Genomic DNA, 23,330 nt, shown 5'->3' on the forward strand with positions numbered 1-23,330 from the left:
GGGAGCCATTGGCACCCAAATGGCCAAAATAGCCGAGCAAGCCCAAGAGTGGTGGGGCCCAAGACGTTCTTACACACCTCCTGTTGGACAACTAGCCACATCTTCAGAGGAGCCTCTGGTAACTCTTGAAGATAAGAATATTAACTTCCTTCTGGATACAGGAGCTGCTTACTCTGTTTTGACCATTATAATGAGCTTCTGTCACCCCAAAAGTGTATGGTCATGGGGTTAGATGGACAAGCTCACCGATGCCACTTTACCTATCCTGTAAGCTGCCCATCAGGGACTTTGGTTTTCTCAGTTGCCTTTCTTATAATGCCTGACTGTTCCACCCCTTTATTGGGAAGGGATTTGTTGATCAGCTGCAAACAGTGGTACCTTTCGGAAATAACAAAGCAGATGAAAGATTGCTCCTTCTCCTTTTCTGTGATAAGCGAGGAAAGTTAATAGGTGACTTATCTAGCTTACCTATTGAAGTAACCTCCCAAGTAAATTCTATAGTATGGGACACTGAGGTTCCAGGCAAAACATTAAACAGTCCCCTGGTTTGCATCCAACTTAAGCCTGGTATCCTGTACCCCTGGAAGAGACAATATCCTTTAAAGCTCGAGGCACAAAGAGGGATTGGACCATTAATAACCAAGTTTTTGCAATTCTGGTTGTTAAGGCCCCGTGAGTCTGCTTGTAATACTCTAGTCTTGCCAGTTGAAAAGCCAAACAGTGACTATAGATTTGTTCAATAGCTTCAGGCTTTTTTTTTTTTTTTGAGATGGCGTCTCGCTCTGTCGCCTGGACTGGAGTGCAGTGGCCGGATCTCAGCTCACTGCAAGCTCCACCTCCCGGGTTTACGCCATTCTCCTGCCTCAGCCTCCCGAGCAGCTGGGACTACAGGTGCCCACCACCTTACCTGGCTAGTTTTTTGTATTTTTTTTTTTTTTCAGTAGAGACGGAGTTTCACTGTGTTAGCCAGGATGGTCTTGATCTCCTGACCTTGTGATTCACCCATCTCGGCCTCCCAAAGCTTCAGGCTTTCAATGAGGCTGTCATTCCCATATATCCTATAGTGCCCAATCCCTATGTGCTGTTAGCCCAGGTCCCTGGGGATGCTGACTGATTTACAATCTTAGATCTTAAAGATGCCATTTTTTTGGCATTCCATTACACCCTGATTCATAATTCATCTTTGCGTTTGAACAGACAGATCCCAAGTTAATTGAGTCATTTAGTTTCTCAGTTTACTTGGACGGTTCTTCCCAGGAAAGGCTCTCAGGCAGAGCCTTCATCTGTCTGGATATGCATTGGCTAGGAAATTAAGGCTATTACAACTGAATAAGGTCACTATTATCCAATATATGGATGATTTGTTGGCTGCTAGCACAACCAAAAGAGATTCAGAAGAAAACACCATTAAGTTGGTAAATTTTCCAGGAGCTAATGGGTATAGGACCTTGCTGCATAAGGCCCAGGTTTCATCTCAAGAGGTTAAACACTTAGGATATATATCAACCCCTGGCACCTGGGCAATAGCCCCAGCGTGAAGGGAAGCTATCCTGGGCATTCCAGAACCCAAAACCAGAAAGCAGCTGCAGGCTTTCCTAGGGCTGGCAGGATTCTGCTGTTTACGGGTGCCTGGATTTGAGCGTATGGCCAAGCCGTTATATGAGGCCCTGAAAGGAGCAGATGTAGATCCTTTTGAATGGGATAGCAATTGTAAACAAGCTTTTAATCCTTTCAAGGAGAAATTTGGATCAGCTCCAGCCCTGGAGATCCCTAATCTTGATAAGCCATTTTTCCTTTATGTGGCTGAAAAACAAAGAACTGCTTTGGGTATCCTTGTCCAGAAGCTGGGAGATATCTCCCTACAAGTGGCATATTTTTCTACAATTAGACCAGGAAGCTTCAGGATGACCTGGATGCCTCAGGGCAGTTGCAGCAGCTGCTCTTTTGGTAGATGAAGCCAATAAACTGACTTTAAGACATGTGGAGGTTTTAACCCCACATCAAGTACAAGGAATCCTAGAAGCTGAAGGACACCACTGGATGACAGGGGGATACTTAGTGAAATATTAGGCTTTGTTGCTAGACACTCCTGCTGTAACTCTTAAAGAATGCCAGATTTTGAATCCAGCTACCTATCTGCCTGATCCCACAGGCACTCTAGATCATTCTTGTATACGAGTTATGGAGTAAGTTTATTCCAGCTGGCCAGATTTAAAGGATGAACCTCTAGATAATCCTGAGCTAGAATGATTTACAGATGGAAGTTGCTTTATGCACCAGGGAAGCAGAAAAAGTGGGCATGCACTTGTCAGTCAACACGAGGTAATTGAATCTTAGGCCTTACCGGCTTCTATCTTGGCTCAAAAGGTGGAATTAATAGCTCTTCTCAGAGCCTTGCAATTGGGAAGGGACTTAAGAATTAACATTTACACTGATTTTAGTTATGCCTTTCTTCATGCTCAAGCTGCTATCTGGAAGGAATGGGGACTCTGTCTCAAAAAAAAAAAAAAAAAAAAAGCCACAGACACTTTCTCCAGTGGCACTCGGCCTCCAAGGCTCTGCACGCCAAGCCTGGAAACAGTGACCCACCCCGCTGGCTCCACATCAGGAAACCCCCCGGAGGGTGCACTCTCCCTAGTCTACAGGAGTACCCGAGGCCGTGAGGGGTTCAGCCTTCCCTCCAATGTCAAACAACTAGACAAGAGGGGCCCCGCGGCCATCGGCTCAGGCCTGGAGGCTACTGAGGGACTTCTGGGTGGCAGTCTCACGGTGCTCGCCGCCATCAGCCCGCCTGACGTCCGGCTCTCATTTCCGACCCTCAGGACAAGGCCCGGACTAACAGCGCGGCCTGCGGGGCTTCACTTACATCCCGCCTGGCAACGGCCCTTACATCGGAACCTCACTTACGACGGCGACCAGGCCAAGGGATCTTCATGTACTACCGGCTGGCGGAAGCTCACTGGGGAGCCGGCTCTGACAGGGAGCCGCCAGGGGGCTCCACTTCCGTCAGGGGGCTCCACTTCCGTCAGGGAGCTCCACTTCCGCCAGGGTGCGCCTCGGAGACGCGACCGTGGCTTCCGCCAGGGCGCCCTGGCCACTTACGTGAGGGCCCGCTGTCGGGCGACGATGCACTCGGGCCGGCCGCCGCGGAACACCAGGCGCGCGTTGGACTGCACCCACAGCCAGCGCCCCTGCTTGGTGAGCAGCCGGAACACCGTGAGCCCGCTCTCGCCCGTCCTCATCACTGCAGGAAGAGAGACGGGGCTCGTGTCCGACGCCGCCGCCCACCACCCCGCTCGGAGCCCTCAGGAGCCGGCCCCGCGGGAGGTGGGGAGGAGCCCCGGGCAGGGTGCAGGAGTCTAGCCCGCCTCCCACGGGGCAGTGTGAGGCCCGCAGGGCGCCTCTGGAACTCACTTCGCACGTGGTTCTCGGCGCAGTACATCATGTCTGCCGCGTGGATGAACTGGTAGCCGGATCCCCTCCTGCAGAGCTCGCTGTCGGTGTAGCCCAGAATCACCTTCCCTCTGTGTAGAGGAGACATCGCACATCCTTTTATTTCAGCCCGGACGCGGAATGCCAGAAGGAATGAAGAGTCACTGCCCCACCCCACGCTTTGCACAGCTCCTCGCAGTTCTCATTCACAGTTCTCATCGAGCCAAGGAGGAACCTGAGGGACCCCTCTGGAAACCCAGGTCTGGGAAGGGCACCCCTCCCCCCATCAGCACGGCTGGGGCGAGAACTTTAAGGGGCTGCCACACTGAAAAGATTGTGGTGTCCTCTCAGACACTTCTGCCACACATGCAGTTTCAGAATTCTGCTTTAAGCCTGTTTTTATTTGCCTGTGGTGTAGAGCAAGCGTTCTTGTCCTGGAATGAAGAGAATCCCCGAAACTGTACACAAAATTGTGCTTGTGGGAGAACAATTGGAATTTTTGTTAAGAAGTTCCACAGCTTTCATCAAACGGGTGACTATCATCTTACCAGAACAGGTAAACCTTGCAAGTCATACTACTTGCTCTTAAGCCAGTGTTTTCTAGACTGTGTTCTAAGAAACACTGATATTGTTGCATGTTAGTTGATGTTCGCCCAAGAAGGCTTCCATTGTTAAATAAGTTTGAAAAAAAAATGAATCGAACTAATTAGATTTCTTCCTAGTGGGACTTCTTGGGGCTTTGCTATGATCTGTTAATGGAAGTCTCCAAGAAGGAGATAAACTTTTCCCAAGATTTACTCTCCGTATCACACTCTCAAATGCCGTATCTTACATGGAAGATTTGGTACATTGTCTCTATAAACACAGCATATTTTCTACTGACTAATTTCACGAAACCTATTTGGACAGGACTAGCTATTATTCGTGCGTTGCTTTGGTTCTAGGCTCAGGATTTGCGCCATAACTAGTCTTGAAGCACTACTCCTAAGAGTCATGATTTTCAGTCAGAGGAATATACCTGGAATCACAGGCTATAGGTGTGAAATCCAATTTGTGTTTTGTTTGGAAAATAAATGTTTTGTTTTGGAGCTCCAGGATGGTGAGAGGCTGACGAGGTGTTGCAGTGGCAAACAGGGTAAGGTGAGGTGACAAGAAGGTGCCGTCTTCTGACTTAGTGTTCTGCCCAGGGAGGAATTTGAGATGGCCCTGGAAATTCAATTCCTGGAAAAAGAAAACCGCAAACATAATGAGCATAGAAGGTAGGAGGATGTTAAGTAGCTAAAACTGTATAGAACTTGCCCCCTTACGGAATTCAGAGGAGTCCAGTATCCTGCTGGGAGCCAAACAGGCAGAGCTCTCCTTGAACCCGCAACATAGCACAGGTGTTTGCAGGCCTGGAATCTAATTCTTCTGGCCTGCCCAGCAGGCACTCATCGTTTTTCATGGCTCCTCAGCCCTCCCTCAGGGCCCTGCCCCATACAGCCCTTTTCCCAAAGCTGCAGAGCATAGTGTGAGTTAAGCTGTGAGGGGATATACAATTCCAGGTGATGGTGAAGAAGATGAATGTTAACATCCTGAGTTCACCAGGGACTCCCCATGTAGGGCTGTACCAGAGGTAACAGGTGTATCTGAATCCTAAGTAAACATATCCCAAGTCTTAACTAGGCAGAGGAAGTTTCGAAAGACAACTGCATCTTCAACAGGCTGACCCTCTGAAATGTTAGTGAGCCGAAGGCCTGCGGACCCTTCCTGGGGTGGTGAGGAGGCTAGGCCCAACCCTTGGGCAGTGTTCCACCTGAGCAGACTTACATACTGGTTTTGCGAGTCCTGACCCTGTAAAGACAATATGGTTACCAGAAACCCAGAAGAATTGTCCAGCAGGCAGCGGAACCGACAGACAAAGCTTCTCTCCAGGTAGGAAGGGTCTTCCAAGGGCAGATGCTGAACGCTGGCAGGAGGGGTGCCACTAAGTGGGAGGGAACTCTCTCCAGGCAGAGCTGGAAGGACAGAGACACACACTGAGGAGACTCCACCAGTGCAGCCATCGTCACAGAGGTGAAATACTATAGCTATGGAAGCAGCTGGTGGGTCAAAAAATGGGTCACAAGCCCTGTGGCCAAGTGAACTGTGACCTTCACTTGGCTGGATGACTTTGATCAGCCACTCAGGCTGGATTTCTCACACATCACATGATGCTAGTAGTCCTTCCTGCCTGCCTTCCTTCGCCATGTCATGAGGACCAAAATAAAAATGGGATGATGCACTGTAACATATATATCCATCCATTGGTTACCCTGTTGGCTCCGCTGTTGAGCTATAGCATAGAGCCAACCACTTGTCATCCCCTTCACCTCTACTGTGCTGGTCAGTTTCCTTGTCATGAGATGAGCAGAACATTATGGTGAACCTGGACCCAGACTGGAGCCTCACTTGTTTTGTGACTCTGGTTAGGTTATTTAACCTCTCTATGGGCCTCAGTTTTCTCATCTGACTTAATAAGGTTGCTAGGAGAATTAGACAACTTTACATACGTAAAGCACTTGGAATAGTACCTAGTACATTATAACCTCTATAAGACTTGGCTGTTACTATCATTTTTTTTCTTGTCTTAACTTTGCCATTGCATTCTAACTGGTATCCCTGCATCCACCCTTGCACCCTACCATCTGTCCTTCACTCAGCTGCCATAGCGACATAAAATATGTCACATCATGTCATTTATCTGCTTAGAACTTTCCAGTTACTTCCCATCTGAGAGTCTTCATAGTGGCCTGAGAGGCTAACCTAATATGCACCCTCAACCCTGCAATCTCTTACCAGTCTTCCCTTCACTTTGTGACCTCCCTGCACTCCTTGCTATTCCATAGCTATGCTGAGTGCACTTCTGCCTTAGGGCCTTTGCGCCCTTGCCAGTCCTTCCACCTGCATTGCTCTCCCCCAATTTATCCATACCTCTTTAATTGACAAGTAAAATATGTATATCTTTATGGTGTAAAACTTTTGATATATGTATACATTGTAGAATGGCTAAAGGAAGCTATTTAACATACGCATTACCTCACATACTTATTTTTGTGACTATCCATACCTCTTCAAATGATAGTGTGCCCATCCGGTAACTTTTCTCTTTCCTTAATTTAGTTTCTTCTTGGCACTTCCCCACCAGAAACATTACATATTTATTCATGTCTTTATTTTTGGCCCCCTTACCCCATTGAAATTTAAGATCCATCAGAATAGGTACTTGGTCTGTTTTTCTCTCTACTCTGTGCCTAGAACATAGCCTGGCACATAATAGGTGCTCAGTAAACATTAAATGGAAAACTGAACCAAGTGTGGTAGACGTGATAATTTTCTCCTTCTCATTTTCTAGAGTGAATGTCAGTTACTGCTACTTCAGCAGGAAAAGAAAACATTAGGCACAGAAAAGTGACTGGATAGTCTCTCTTACCAGGAAAAAAACACTTTTGTGGAGAATGCTACTTTCATCTTTTTTGGAGTGCTGATTCAGCCTCCGCTCTTTCCCATCCAAGGAATTCGTAGAGAAGTCCTCTCAGAGAGTAATAAGAGGAAAGTCAAATTCTTGGGGTTAAAAATGAAAGTCTCATTTATGCCTCATTGGAAAGTCAAGGATGCAAAACCCAAATTGTTTTGCTATAATTCTCAACGTGACAAGTCTGATTATATGTACACCGATGGTTCTCCCTGTGTCACATAAAAATTTAATTCATCTAGACTCAACTTTTGTGGAAGAATAAGATGAAAGCAAGCTTGTAATAGATTAGCAATCCTAAATGTTTTCATGGGAGGGATGAAGGGAAGAATTTAATCAGAGTCTGGTAAGTTTTACTACTGTTTCTTCTTAATCTGATTTAATAAGGCCCCTAGCACAGTGCCTGGCATATGGTAGACCCTCAGTAAATGTTGGAACATATACACATGTGCATAAAGTGTACATCAACTGGAATTTGGGTTAGATGGGGTGGTCTTTAGATGTTTTCTGGCATGTTTATAGCACTGTGATGAAGGTTTTACTTGTATTTTGAGGACTTGTCATGCACACATAGACATGGAGGTAGATTACTGCGTAGTTTCTGCGACTGTGGCAGTATAAGGGTATAAAAGGAATTAAAAATGTGAAATTTTATGTAAAATTTCAGAATATGCACTGTTAAGGACGTAATTCAAATTTGCTGCTGTCAGGATGTGTGCAAAATCCTGCAAATTGTGACATTCACAAATGTATTTTGACTATGGTTTAAAATCCAGGAAACTCTTCTTAAATGGGGATGAAAATTCCAATTAATATTTGGGGTGGAAAAAAGAATGAAAGATTCCAGAGAAGTGAAATCAAGGATTATAATGGTACATTGTAAATTTACCTTAGGGCTTGCTGCCTCAGAGTATATTTATACCTTACATATAAAATAAGACATAAATAAAAGTGATAGTATTTCGTACTTGACTTCAAAGTGCTAGGAATGAAGTGAGATAATTTGGAGTATTGTTGACCTCACTATCTTTTGAACAAATGCCAGAACTGTTAGGGCATAGCTATTCAATTTATTTAACAGAAAACCTGTTGAGTTATTACTAACAGTGTTTTAAGTTTTCTCAAATATTTTAGATTTATGTATGAAAATATAGTTGGAACACAAAGTTACTAGTTTCTTTGAGAAAGAAATGAACAAACATAAGGAACCACTAAGTTAGACACAGTAACAATGTAGGACCTAGTGAGGGGTGAGGATACCAGACTGTTGGTGTTGTGTCTTGGCCTTAGACTACTTGGGTGGCAAAAATCCCCACTCTGCTCCGATGCTTTGTTTCTAGAACTCTAACACAGAGGAATTGGAGTAGGTGCCCACTCCACTCCCACAGCCCGGGCTGAACTTCAGACCTCTGTTCCTTCCCCCTGAGACCCCTGACCAGTCAATGTGGACAGGGTGGGACACAGAATGAGGCATCACACAGAGGTGCAAAGCTCAATGCTGAGGATAAGGATCCTGACTGACTTCAAGGAGCTGGAAATCTGATGGGGGGTAAGGAGGAAGAAAGTAAAGATATATTTTGTGATAAGTAACCACCCAGTTGACCTTAGGCTGGTTGAGAGAGTCTTGTGTGGAACTTCTAGAGAGGAAGCAGCTTTGGAGAAAGATGGATTAAAATTTTCACACTAGCCAAAGTTGATCTGAATTAAAGCCAAGTCTTCAGAAGTCACACAACTATACTTATAGTGAGCCTTGTAAGTTCATTTTTGTTTAATATTTTAGACTCCCTACCATGAAAAGGACATCATTAGTGTGCAGATATTGGCCTATGGCTTCATTATTTTTCTTGGTCAAACCTCCAGTTTTGATCATCATTCGCAACAAAACAGTGAAGAGCCTTTCCTTCGGTCCTGTGTGGGTGCATAAAATGCACTCTAAATCCCTGGAGAAGGGACCTGTGTCTGTGCTTACAAAATGGCATTTACCTGTAAATAACAATATTGCCTGTTGGTGAGTGTCTGTGGTTTCCCACCAGCCAATGGAGTAACACACATCTAGGGCATAATGGTCACCCACCTATGTGCTCATCAGATACACAGATGTGAGACTCCTGGCCACCTGAACGCGATTTAGGGGATGCAGGGCATTTCCTCCAGTGCGAGTCCTGCCAGATGGACCCATATGGGCAGCCTGAATCTCCTCATCTGCACATTCATTCATTCAAGCAACTAATATTTACTGAGTCACTGTGTGTCAGGTACTCTGCTAGGCACTGAGGATATATCAGTAAACAAGACAGTCAAAAATCCCTTCCTGCATCCTATTGGTAGTAAAAACAACAGAAATTCATGCCACATGTATGTTTTCCAGTTAACAGAGGACCAGATGAGTTCAGAGATACAAGAGATTCTAAAAGATGCAGAGTCCTGTGTCAGCACATACTACTTCATTCTTGGTTCATCTCGTCACCAAGGACATGGAACTGAGCCAGTGTTCTGTTATGCTTTCTGAAACAGACCCTCCAGCTGAGAATGTCCAGCTCCCTAGTCTACTTTCCTTCTCATGGACTTGAAGGGTTGAAACATAGGTACAGGGTTGATTTCATTTCCACCCCCATTTCCTCTGAGATGGTGACTTACGGCTGGTATCCGGATCTGCTTCTCTGCTGACTGATGCTGTGTCTGGAGGCCAGCGTAACTGGCTCTGGAACATGGCTCTGTCCTCCTTGTGGATCAGCTCGAACACACTCTGGTAGATGACATCTGACTACAAAGACCAAGGGGCAGAGTCATACTCCTAAAGATTTCTGTCTTCCCAAGGCCAGCATGTGACCCATTTACTTCAAATGTCCCTGAGTCTGTCCAGCCTTTCTGAAACTCTCCCCAAGTAACTATGCATCCTTGTCCCCACTGTCCTCAAGGCTAGCTGGTGCACTCTGCTCCCTACTTCCCTCTTCTGGTCTTGCACAGCCCATCTTCTCAGGCTGCTGCTCTCCCCAGACCCAGAACACAGTGTATGAGGCAGGTATCCTATGGTTTTGGAGGTCATGTTGGTACTTTGTGGCAAAAAGGATGGCAGTTCTTGGGGGCAGTGGAAGTACCTGCCTCCAAGAACTTTGTGACTGCCCAGGAGATAAATCACAAAGAAGTAGCCAGGAGATGTCTGAGATGGGGATACCCATGGGAAGGTGTTGAAATAGCCTTGAAAGTTGGCTTGAAGTTCTATGGAAGAAGAATGTGGAGTTTCCATGGAAGTCACTCATCAGCTCCTCTGGGTAACTGATATGGTTTGGCTCTGTGTCCCCACCCAAATCTCATGTCGAGTTGTGATCCTGGGTGGTGGAGGAGGGGCCTGGTGGGAGGCAACTTGATCATGAGGGCAGACTTCTCCCTTGCTGTTCTCATGACAATGAGTGAGTTTTCGCAGGATCTGGTGATTTAAAAGTGTGTGGCACTTTCCCCTTCATTCTCTTCCTCCTGCTCTGGCCATGTGAAGATGTGCCTTGCTTCCCCTTCCTCTTCTGCCATGACTGTAAGTTTCCTGAGGCCTCCCCAGCCATGTGGAACTGTGAGTCGATTAAACCTCTTTTCATAAATTATGCAGTCTCAGGTATGTCTTTATAGCAATGTGAGAATGGACACCACAGTGAGTGTGGGTAGAGGCTCTGGCAGGTGCTGTGGCCTCAGGACTGTCTTTAATAAATAAAACCCCTTCTCAGATTCCCAGCTGAAAACTAGATACAGCATAATGATACAATACCTTTTTAAGGAAAGGTGAGGAGACTGTAAAACTTCTGTACATGTATTTTCTCATCACAAGTTAGAGGGAAAGGTCTCAGTGCAGTTGTCAGGTATGTTGTAGGATACATGTGGGGGTGGGAGTGGGAATGTGTGTGGGATGGAGAAGGAGGGACTCAGTCTTTGCATTGCCTTGATTTCAGAAAATTCTCTACTGCTACAACATTAAAACAAATTTTAGTTGACACATAATCATTATTTATATTTATGGAATACAGAGAGATATTTCCATATGTATATACAAATGTGTAATGATCAAATCAGAGTAATGAGTATATCCATCACCTCAAACATTTATTTCTTAATGTTGTGAACATTCAGACCCTATTTTCCAGTTTTTTGAAAATATACAATAAGTTATTCTTAACCATATTTGCCCTACAGTGCTATAGAACAGTAGAACTTATTCCTTATGTAGTAATTTTGTATGTTAACCAACCTCTCCCTACCTTCCTTGACCCCTATTCTTTCTAGCCTCTAGTAACCACAGTTCTACTGTCTATTTTTATGAACTCAGTTTTTTTCACCTTCCACATATGAGTGAAAACCTATGGCATCTGTCTTTCTGTGCCTGACTTATTTCACTTAACATAATGTCCTCCAGGCTCATCCATGTTGCTACAAAGGACAGGATTCCTTTTTGTTTGTGACCAAATAGTATTCCTTTGTGTGTATATACCGAATTTTCTTTATCTATTCATCCATTGATGGACTCTTAGGTTGTTTTTATATCTTTGTTATTGTGAATAGTGCTGCAGTATACATGGGGTGAAGTATCCCTTTGCATATTGATTTCCTTTCCTTTGGATGAATATCCAGTAGTGGGATTGCTGGATCATATGGTAGTTCCATTTTTAGTTTTTTTTGAGAAACCTCCATACTGTTTACTATAATGGTAATTTTCATTCTTACTAACAGTGTATAAGGGCTTCCTTTTCTTGACATCCTTGCCAGCATCTGTTATTTTTTGTCTTTTTGATAAAGGCCATTTTAACTGGGATAAGATGATATCCCATTGTGGTTTGGATTTGTATTTCACTGATGATTAGTGATGATAAGCATTTTTTTTTTTGTCATATACCTGTTGGCCATTTGTATGTCTTTTAAGAAATGTCCATTTAGATCTTTTGCCCACTTTTAAATGAGGTTATTTGGTTTTTGTTTCATTTATGTATTTAGCTGCTGAGTTCCTTGTGTATTCTGGATATTAGTTCCTAGTCAGATGAATAACTTGCAAATAACTCTTATTCTAGAGATTGTCTCTTCAATCTGTTGACTGTTTCCTTTGCTGTGCAGAAGCTTCTTAGTGTAACACAGTCCTACTTGTCTATTTTTGTTTTTGTTGCCTGTGCTTTTGAAGTCTTAGCCATAAAAACTTTGCTTAGATCAGTGTCCTGAAGCACTTCCCCTGTTTTCTTCTAGTAGTTTTATAGTTTCAGGTTTTACATTTAAATCTTTACTTCATTTGAATTGATTTTTGTATATAGTGAGAGATAATGGTCTAGTTTCATTCTGCTGCATATGGATATCCAGTTTTCCCAGTATCATTTATTGAAGGGGGTGTCCTTTCCCCAATATGTGTTCTTGGCATCTTTGTTGATAATCATTTGGCTATAATATATGGCTTTATTTCTGGGTTCTGTATTCTGTTTCATTTATTTATGTGTCTCAGACCATTATTATGTTGTTTTGGTTACTATAGATTTGTAGTATAGTTTGAAGTCAGTGTGGTGCCTCCAGCTCTGTTCTTTTTGCTCAGTATCGCTTTAGCTCTGTAGAGTGTTTTGTAGTTCCATATGAAGTTCAAATATTGTTTTTATATTTCTGTGAAGAATGTCACTGGTATTTTAATAGGGATTCCACTGAATCTGTAGATTGCTTTAGGCAGTATGGTCATTCTAACAATATTGATCTTCCAATCCATAAAAATGGAAAGCTTTTCCATTTATTTTTGTGTCTGCTTCAATTTCTTTCATTAGTGTTTTGTAGTTTTTATTACAGAGATCTTTCACCTCCTTCTTAAATTTGTTTGTAGGTATTTTTTGTAGCTATTGTGAATGGAATTTTTTAAAATTTCTTTTTCAGCTAGTTCATTATTGGTGTATGGAAATGCTATTGATTTTTGCATGTTGATTTTCCATCATGCAACTTTACTGAATTCATTTATCAGTTTTAAGAGTTTTTGGTGGAGCTTTTGGACACTTCTAGATACAAGATCATGTTGTTTACAAAGACGGATGATTTAACTTCCTCTTTTCCAATTTTGATGCATTATATTTCTCTCTCTTGCCTAATTGTTCTGGCTAGAACTTCCAGTACTATGTTGAATAACAGTGGTAAAAAGTGGGCATCCTCACCTTGATCCAGTTCTTAGTGAAAAGACCTTCATTTTTTTCCATTCAGTATGATATTAGCTGTGGGTTTATCAAATCTGGACTTTATTGTGTTGAGGTACATTATTGTTTCTATGCCTAATTTATTGAGAGTTTTTATCATTAAGTGATGTTGAAATTTATCAAATGCTTTTCTGTATCTGTTGAGATAATCATGTGGTTTTTATTCTTCATTCTGTTGAAGTGATGTATTATCACATCTATTGATTTGCATGTGTTGAACCATCTTTCCATCACTGGGATAAATCCCACTTGATTATGGTGTATTGATTATGGTGTATTATGTTTTTGATGTGCTACTGGATTCGATTTGCTAGCATTTTGTTAAGATATTTGCATTTGGAAACATACAATAACTTATTGTGCATTTGACATAGGGATATTGGCCTGCAGTTTCCTTTTTTTTGTTGGGTCCCTGTCTGGTTATCAGGGTAATGCTGGCCGCATAGAATGAGTCAGGAAGAATTCTCTCGTCTTTCATTTTTTGGAATAGTTTGAGGAAAACTGGTGTTAGTTCTTGTTTAAATGTTTGGTAGAATTTAACAATAATAACAATGGTAAGTGCAGGGAATAGGTCGGTGACCACTGGCAGGGTCCAGGGACTCCATGGGTTTGTGTTGACCAGACTGTAGCTTGCATTTCATTTATTTTCTGGCCCCCAGCAGCCCCCACCCTGATGTGGGGGCCACAGTGACGCTTTGGGTGTCTGTGCTCAGACCCACAGGAATGAACATTTGGGTCACACCCAGGGGAGCCATCAGCACATGCTGACGTGAGGCTGAGGGTAGGTGGGTTCAGAACAGGGGTTGGGGAGGGAAAGTTTGCTACCCCGAGATCAACTGCACTGATTGGGGGCTGCAGTTTCCCCACTAACCTCTCCTTTTTGGGCTTCCCTCAGGAAGAGAGACTCATGGGAACCAAGGAGGGAGGAGCTGCTCCGCACACCCAAAGGGAGAACTCGCTCTGAGCAGCACCTGGGAGCACGGCAGTCGCGGAAATGTGCCCCTGGGCTCTGACTGCGGCGCTTGAGCCTACTACACCTCATGGCTCCACCACCGTGTTCAGGGCCATGATCCTGCAGTGTCCCCAGCCAGTGACTGAGTGTGGCAGGGACACCAAGGCCGGCCTGTTCCCAGGGGACTCTGATCGCCTCTGATGGGCAATTTGGGATTAAGAACTTCCCATCAGCCTTGCCGAATTCTCTTAGAACTTCCAGCCGTACACATTTCTCCTTTGTCTCCTGCCCAAGGGCCAGACCTGCGTGGAAGTGTGGCAGCTCCCCTGTCCACAGCTGCCTCCCCGTGTTCTGTTCCTCGGAAGATGCTCCCTGAGGAATCTCGCTCATCTCATCCTGTGCGGCATCTGCTTCTTAAAGGACCTGGCCTAACATGCCCTCCAACAGGTGAGGAAGGTTCATTTCCAAGACATACAGAGTGTGTGCAGGAGGGACTGAGACTTCCATTATAGCCCCTCAGAGACCAGGCTGCATATGGCCCATGGCCCTGTCCCATCCCCAGCTCACTCACTTCCCTGAAATGAAACAAAACTGCTCACTTGATGAAATCCCAGGTAGTCCTGGACTGTGGGAGAGACGTAAAAGATGTAGCCATCCTCTGTGACTGCCATGAGGAAGCCGTTGAGGGCCTGGGGAGAGGCAGAGAAGAGAGTGCGTTCAGACTGGTTCATTAATTTGTCTCGCTTCTGGGCATGTGGAGCTCCTGAAGGCCCCGGTCCAGGCCCTGGGTGTTTCTGCGGAACTGCTTTGGCATTGACTGCCACCACATCCTGGGCTGTCCCTTCCAAAAGCAGGGCCCAGGGCACCCTCAGAAAACTGGGGAGGGTGGGGAGTGAAGGCTGTCCATCTCTTACAGAGGATGACAGGAAGCCTTACTTTACCTCAGATGGGTTTGAGGGAGCCCCGAACTGAGAGCCTCTGAGGTTCTGTGAGGCGGTAGAGAAAAAAAGGTTTGTGTTTCTGTGTGGTTAGGAATGCTGGGAAAATCAGAGTGAAACTTGGGACCTGGGCTAAAAGAGCAGCAAGCTGCAGAAGTTAATTCACAACTATAGCTTGTGAGAACTCCAAAGAGATTTCTGGCTCTGGTGGTATTTGTTATTTCATTTTTTTTTTCTTTTTTAAGAGATGGGGTCTGGCTCTGCTGCCCAGGCTGGAGTGCAGGGGCATGATCCTAGCTCACTGTACCCTCAAACTCCTGGCCTCAAGGGATCGTCCTGCCTTGGTCTCCCAAAGTGCCGGGACTACAGGGTTGTCTACATTTCAAGGGAGGCTGAGACCCAGGAACATGGAGACATCCTGGGTTATAAATCTGGAGACAGACGGTCTTATCTTTCCCTTGGGAAGATCTATTTATATTCTAAATGGTTAAAGTAATAACTCAGGATCCTTTTCAAGGTTTTTCTCCCTCCTTTCAGTAGGGGAGGGAGAAAATACGTATATGAATGCCCAAATTTATATTTCTGTATTTCCTGCAAGCTTGATGAGTAGGATAACCTCTGCTTTCATTGCATTGTCTAGAGGTAAGGAATTGGGGCACAAGAGAACCAAACAGTTCTTGTTTGGTTATAAGTAAATAATCCTTGTTCACTTGTCAGTAAATAATAATCTGCTCTGCTCTTGTGTGTACGTTCAGGGTTATGGAAACAAATGAAGACCAACCAAATGAGAAAAGCAAAGGCTATTTCTTCAGAGCTTTCTAGAGTAAGGGAGTCAGCCACTGTCACTTTTTGCATTTTGGCAAAGACTTCAGTGCAGGCAGAGGAGTGGGAAGTTTTATAGAGTTAAAAAAGGGAAGGTTTCAGGGTTGCACTGATTACAGGCTGCTCGCCGGGGAAGCTGTGGAATCATGAGCTCACTGGAAATGGGCTTCCTGTGTAGCAGCGTAGGCTGCACATTTGGCTTTCTCTGGTTGGTTCTAAGTTGGAAGCAGGGGCAAAAATTAGGGAAGTTGTCAGTTATTAATGAAGTCCTGGCCATTTGGGGCCAGTTGTTATAGAAGTTATTGTTTAGCTTCCTGGTTTGTTATTGGAGATGGTCTTAACTCCTATAAATCTGACTTACAGCAGGCTGGCCTTCTGGGCTGTTCATTTTAGACAAGGGACTGGTTTCCTGTGCAGGCTGTGGGTCAGAATTCTGTTTTTATATATGGTCTAGCCATTGTTTGTTTGTGTATTCAGTCTCTCAGAGTAATATTAATGAAGATAGATATTTAAAGCTTAGCCATTTTCCTTCCCTGGTAAGATTTAAGAAGTGATTTCCTGATGAGTCTTGGCAGAGGGTGCCTGGGACATATCAGAGTGCTTCCCCAGCCTAGAATGGGCGGGAGAGCTTGATGACCCTGGGTCGTGAGGATACTAGTGCTCAGGAACAAGGGAAGTTATCAGGGTCTGCATGGATGCACATCCAGAGAACAGGAAGGGAACATGAAGCCTGCAGAAATGGCCAGCACCCTGATCAGGTGCCTTCCAGTTCCCAATCCTTGGCACCATGCAGGTCTTCATGAACTTAGATCAGTTTCAAGAAAGAGGGTAGGAACTCATGAATTGATAGAAATTTATGTTTCCACTTGGAAAAATAAAGTCTTAAAATGTTAAGTTATAGAAAAACAAAGAAAACTATGGTTCTTGCATGCCTCAGTGTGTGACTTGAGATGGTCACACTCCCTTAATTATAATAATGATAACAATAATAAAAACAGTAATGATAATCATGTTGAAACACATTACATTCTCCTTTTGTATTATAGTTTTACTATATATCTATCATTGTAATGATTCCTTTGTGTACATCCTCAAATCCTATGTTCTCTTGATTCACTGAACTCAATTAGGATTTGTGACTGTGTACCTCAAATGGCCCCTAATGCCACCCATAAATCCTGATACATTTTCCTGGTGCATTCACTTTCCCGTTCTCTTAGATGACTGTTTCACATCATCTTCTCTCAAACCATCAATACCTCCTGCCTTCTCCTTATACTCAACTTTGCTTACTATTTCTTTGAAAAGAAAATGCAGTCAGAACTTCTACATACTCCCACTGATATGGTTTGGATCTGTGTCCTTCAACCAAAAATAAAACTTTAAGCCCCCCAACCATCTAAATGGACCTCTCCTCTTGGCCAAGGGCATTCCAAAGTTAACCTGTAAAATAGTTTAGGCCATGATGGGAACAGGAGGTTGGACACACCTCCTTACCGTTAATATCAACACAGACCTTAAGACTGATAGAACAGACTCTTTAAGTCTGATAGGAAACATTTACCATCTATTCTCTTTGAAGCCTGCTACCTGGAGGCTTCCTCTACGTGATAAAACCTTGGTCTCCACAACCCCTTATTATAACCCAGACATTCCTTTCTTTTGATTCCAGGTCTTTAGATGATAACTCAACCAGCTGCCAATCAGATAATTTTTGAATCCGTCTATGACCCGGAAGCCCCCAGTTCCAGTGGTCCCGCCTTTCTGGATTGAATTGATTGATGTCTTAAGTCTCCCTAAAATGTATAAAACCAAGTTGTAGGCTGACCACCTTGGGCCCATGTCATCAGGACCTCCTGAGGCTGGGTCACAGGCGTGTCCTTAACTTTGGTAAAATAAACTCCTACATTACTTGAGACTTGTTTCAGATACTCTTTGGTTTATAGTCTCCACCCAAATCTCAGGTTGAACTGTAATCCCCAGTGTTGGAGGTGGGGCCCAGTGGGAGGTGACTGGATCATGGGGGCAAATTTCTCATGAATGGTATAGCATCATCCCCTTTGGGCTGTCCTCACAAGAATGAGTGAGTTCTTAGGAGATCAGGTTAAAAGTGTGTGTGGCACCTCCCTCCTTGCCCTCTTGCTCCTGCTCTGGCCATGTGACATGTCTGCTCCCCCTTTGCCTTCTGCCATGATTGTAAATTTCTTCAGGCTTCCCAAGAAGCGGAGCGAATGCCAGAATGTTGCTTCCTGTACAGCCTGCAGAACTGTGAGCCAATTAGATCTCTTTTCTTTATAAATTACTCGATCTTGACTGTTCCATTATAGCAATGAGAGAATGGAGTAATACAGCCACCACTCTCTCCTACCTATTTTATAGGCTCTGCCTCACCTCTTGTTACAATGCGTGAACTCTCCATGCTTCAAGCCAAGCCCAACTCCTACATCCCAGTTGCGCAGGCAGTTATAAGCAATGTAAATATATATCTTAATACTGTTATTCCTAGTTATATGGAATGGTAGAAGGAGAATTTAAACAATTAAGCAGTTCTTACATAGGAAATATGAGAACAATGCAGAATAACAAATAAGTAAAACTGATATTTAAAAGTAACTACAGGCTGCATACGATGGCTCACGCCTGTAATCCCAGCACTTTGGGAGGCCGAGGCAGGCAGATCACCTGAGGTTAGAAGTTTGAGGGGAGCCTAGTGAACATGGCGGAACCTCGTCTCTACTGAAAACACAAAAATTAGCTGGGTGAGGTGGCGCATGCCTGTAGTCCCAGCTACTTGGAAGACTGAGGCATGAGAATCGCCTGAACCCAGAAGGCAGAGGTTACAGTGAGCTGAGATTGCATCACTGCACTCTAGCCTGGATGACAGAGCAAGACTTGTATAAAAAAAAGTAAATAAAATATAACTGTAGGCACTTTTCAACTAAATCAAGGATGACAATTTTAGTAAAATAAAAATTGTCATCAATCCAAGCTTAAAGGACACAGATACAAAAACGAGCAAAGAACTGCCTTGATTTAAGGACTTTTAAAAAGAAACTTCTGAACATTCTATCTCTTCAAGGGGGTGGTATTAAGTGACACCAATCTGCATATAATACTTCTGTTTTCTAAATTGATTGATACATAGTTTACATACATCAAATTGCACATTTCCTAAGTGTACAACCCGATAGATTTTTGACAAATACATTCACTTTCCCTACCAAGATACAGAGTAGTTTCCAGAAAGTTCCATCATGACCCTTCCTAGCCAACCTCTACCTCTCTCCACTCTTGATGACACACCCAATACTTTATTTTATTTTTTTATTATACTTTAAGTTCTAGGGTACATGTGCACAATGTGCAGGTTTGTTACATATGTATCCATGTGCCATGTTGGTGTGCTGCACCCATTAACTTGTCATTTACATTAGGTATATCTCTAAAGCTATCCCTCCCCCCTCCTACCACCCCACGACAGGCCCCGGTGTGTGATGTTCCCCACCCTGTGTCCAAGTGTTCTCATTGTTCAATTCTCACCTATGAGTGAGAACACGCGGTGTTTGGTTTTCTGTCCTTGCAATAGTTTGCTAAGAATGATGGTTTCTAGCTTCATCCATATCTCTACAAAGGACATGAACTCATCCTTTTTTATGGCTGCATAGTATTCCATGGTGTATATGTGCCACATTTTCTTAATCCACTCTATCACTGATGGACATTTGGGTTGGTTCCAAGTCTTTGCTATTGTGAATAGTGCTACAATAAACATACGACACACCCAATACTTTAAATTAATTTTGCCTGTTGTAGAATTTCGTACACATGAATTTAGTATACACCCTTGTGTTTGGCTTTAATTCAGCACAAAGGCTTTAAGGCTTATGAATCTTGCTGCATGTACTAATGATTCATTACTTTTTATTGTTGAGCCCATTACACAAACACACCAAAAATTGTTTACTCTCCTGTTTTCAGAAATTAGACTAGAATATTTGGTTTCCTCTGTATTTATCTTGCTTCAAGGTCATTGAGCTTTATGGCTCCATGGGCTAATATTTTTCATCAAAGTTGGAAAAATTTCAGCCATTATCTATTGATATCCTTTTTTCTGCCCAATCTCTCTCTATATTCCTTTTGTGACTCAATTACATGTATGTTAGGCTGCATGATAATGTACCACAGACCACCGAGACTATTTTAATTTTTTTCATTTTTCTCTTTGTGATTTTATTTGGATAGTTGCCATTGACCTATCTTCAAATTCAACGACCTGTTTTCTTCCACTGAATCTAATCTGCTGTGAAGCATATGAAGTCCTTTTTTTCTAGTCAGATGTTCTGTTTTTCAGTTCTAGGATCTCCATTTAGTTCTTTTTATAGTTTCCATTTCTCTTTTGAGACTTCTCATCTGTTACTTATTAGGCCCATCTTTTTCTTTAAACCATGGAGCATATGTACAATAACTGTTTCAAAGTATTGATCTGTTAATTCCAGCTTTGGTATCATTTCTGGGTCTTTTTCTTATGTCTTAGTTTTTATTCTTTTTCTTTTTAACTGTGAGCTTAATATGGGCCAAGCGGAAATAACAAGCTAATCAGCTGTAGTCCTGGCCTCACAGAGATCACTTTCCAGAAGAGACAGACAATAGTCCAAGGATAATACAAATACATGTTTTTAATAGTAAGCAAAAATACAAGGTGCTATGAGTGTGTAGAATAGGAGGACCTGACAGAACTTAAGATTGGGACTCAGTCAGGGAAGATTTCCCTAAGTAAGTGACTTTAGAGCTCAGATTTGAAATAAGTAGCTGGTACTAGGCAGAAAAAACGAGGGGATGGGGTGAAAGAGTTACTAGAGTGAGAAAAATCATTATATGATTGAGAAATTAAAAGAAGGTCAGCATGTCTTGCTTCAGTAGTAAGGTGTGTTCATAGACAAGAACCAGATCATATAGGATTTTGTAGGGTATGTCAAGGTCTTTAGTCTGTCTCAGAAGCAACGGAAAAGCATTCTAAGTTTTTCATTTACTTTGGGATCAGAGCAATTTATCCTTTCTGTCCCTCAGTTTCTTCTTTTTTTTTTTTAACTTTTAGGTTCAGGGATACATGTGCAGGTTTGTTATATAGGTTAAATTGTGTGTCATAGGGCTTTGGTGTACAGATTATTTCATTGTTTATTGTGTAAGAAATTAGTCCAACCTCATTCTTTCATATGCAGATATATATAGTTGCCCCATACCATTTGTTGAGAAGACTATCCTTTCTCCACTGAATTTTCTTGGCAAAAGCCAACTGACCATAAGTAAGGGTTTATTCCTTGATTCTAAATTCTATTCTATTGATCTATATTTCTATCCATATATCAGTACCACAATGTTTTTGTTTTCATTTTGAGACAGTCTCACTCTGTCACCCAGGCTGAAGTGCAATGGCACAATCTCGGCTCACTGCAATCTCTGCCTCCTGGGTTCAAGCGATGCTCATGCCTCAGACTCTGGAGTAGCTGGGACTACAGGCATGCACCACCATGCCTGGCTAATTTTTGTATTTTTAGTGGAGGTGGGGTTTTACCATGTTGGTCAGGCTGGTCTTGAACTCCTGGCCTCAACTGATCCACCCACTTTGGCCTCCCAAAGTGCTGGGATTACAGGCCTGAGCCACCATGCCCCGCCAGTACCATAATGTTTTGATAATGGTGGCTTCTGTAGTAGATTTTGAAGCTGGGAGTGTGAATTCTCTGATTTTGTTCTTTTTCAGGTTTATTTTGGCTATTCCAGGTTACTTGCATTTCCATCTAGATTTGAGAATCAGCTTGACAATTTTTTCAAAACAAAACAAAACAAAACTCAGCTGCGATTCCACTAGGTTTTGTGTTGAATTATGTAGGACGATTTGGAGAATATCGCTATCTTCACAACATTAAGACTTCTGACCCATAACATAGGATTTCTTTCCATTTTTTGTCTGCTTTGATTTCTTTCTACAATGTTTTAGTTTTCAGTGTGCAAGACTAGCTTAGTCAGCCAAATTTATTCCCAAGTATTTTATGATTTTTAATGCTCTTGTAAATGGAATTGTTTAATCAGTTTCATTTTTAAATTGTTCACAGTAATGTATACAAATGTAGCTGGTTTTTGCTTATGATCTTGTATCCTGCAACTTTGCTAAACTCTTAGTTTCAATAGTTTTGTAATATTTTCTCTCATGTTTTCTATACATGATATGACATCATCTGCAAATAGAGATAACTTTATTTCTTCATTTCCAGTACGGAAACTTTAAATCTAATTTTTCTTGCCTAATTTCCCTAGAACCTCCAGTACTATGTTATGTTAAGTGTACCAATATACATGTGATGGGAACACCAAAAGAAAAGAAGGGAGAAAAGGAGCAGAAAAGATACTTAAGGAAATAATGGCTTAATATTTTTTCAAGAGTACTCCTAGGTATACATTTTCCAAGTTCTGTTCCAAATAATATCAGTCCCCTTAGAGAGCTGAACAGATCTCTGTTCTTATGACCTATCTTTCTCCAGTGCCACTGCATTGGAACTGGGATCACGGGTGGCAGTTGCTTCTCTCAGTTATAGCTTCGCTCTATGGCTGGGGTCCTGGGCATGGACAGTAACCCCTGATCATCTGGGCTTGCCTCTTCTGGTTTGGATTCTCCCTGCTACACGTAAGCTGAGTTGGGGAAATTTGGGGCCAGTATTTTCAGCCTGCTGTGCTTGGGATAGAGTTTCTACCCTATGAGTTGGGGCTAGGTGGAGAAAGGGAGCTCCAGTCTTCTCAGCCATGTTTTCCTGGAGAGGAACTTCAGCAACACAAGTGAGGAGTGATGAAACGTGTCGGCAGCCTGCCTTTCCTGGGTAAAACCATAATCCTAGACTGGGAACTTGGAAAAAGAGAGTCTCATTTTCTTGGCTCTTGGCTGCACCCATCACACTGAGCTGGGGGTAGGGACCATCTGTCAAGCTTCTCACATTGCCAGTCCAGAAACCCCACCTCTCCACATCCTTTTATTTATTTACTTATTTTGAGACATGGTTTTGCTCTGACACTCAGGCTGGAGTGCAGTGGTATGAACTTAGTTCACTGCAGCCTTGACCTCCCGGGCTCAAGTGATCCTTTCACTTCAGCATCCCCAGTAGCTGGAAATACAAGGTGTACACCACCACACCCAGCTATTTTTGTTTCTTTGTAGAGATGGGGTTTTGCCACATTGCCCAGGCTGGTCTTGAACTCCTGGGCTCAAGCAATCTGCCCGCCTCTGCCTCCCAAAGTGCTGGGATTACAGGTTTGAGCCGCTGTGCTGGCCTCCATATCATTATTACAACCAAACAAATAGAACAGCAATAGATATTCTATTTGGATTGCAAATCATTCATATTTTTACTGTTTTTTAAAATTCCTTTATACTTTATGTCTGGTCTTTGTTCACAGTATCTGTGTCTGATATACTTTTAGAAAAAACAGAATAATTTAAATTCGATTTGATTTTA

General features: G+C 43.1%; 1 protein-coding gene across 1 annotated transcript in view; it reads right to left on the reverse strand.

Annotated features, from left to right (window-relative positions):
• LOC103220719 (aryl hydrocarbon receptor-like) overlaps positions 1–23,330 on the reverse strand; it is a 52,982-nt gene that overhangs the window by 12,980 nt on the left and 16,672 nt on the right. Inside the window, exons 3-8 of the mRNA XM_073004990.1 lie at positions 14,668–14,757; positions 9,563–9,689; positions 5,287–5,429; positions 4,451–4,653; positions 3,415–3,524; positions 3,103–3,244 (exon numbers count right to left, since the gene is read on the reverse strand). Coding sequence (XP_072861091.1) covers positions 3,103–3,244; positions 3,415–3,524; positions 4,451–4,653; positions 5,287–5,429; positions 9,563–9,689; positions 14,668–14,757 — 815 coding nt within the window. The remainder of the gene's footprint in view (positions 1–3,102; positions 3,245–3,414; positions 3,525–4,450; positions 4,654–5,286; positions 5,430–9,562; positions 9,690–14,667; positions 14,758–23,330) is intronic.

Source organism: Chlorocebus sabaeus, chromosome 2 (assembly GCF_047675955.1).
Source record: "Chlorocebus sabaeus isolate Y175 chromosome 2, mChlSab1.0.hap1, whole genome shotgun sequence".
NCBI lineage: Eukaryota > Metazoa > Chordata > Mammalia > Primates > Cercopithecidae > Chlorocebus > Chlorocebus sabaeus.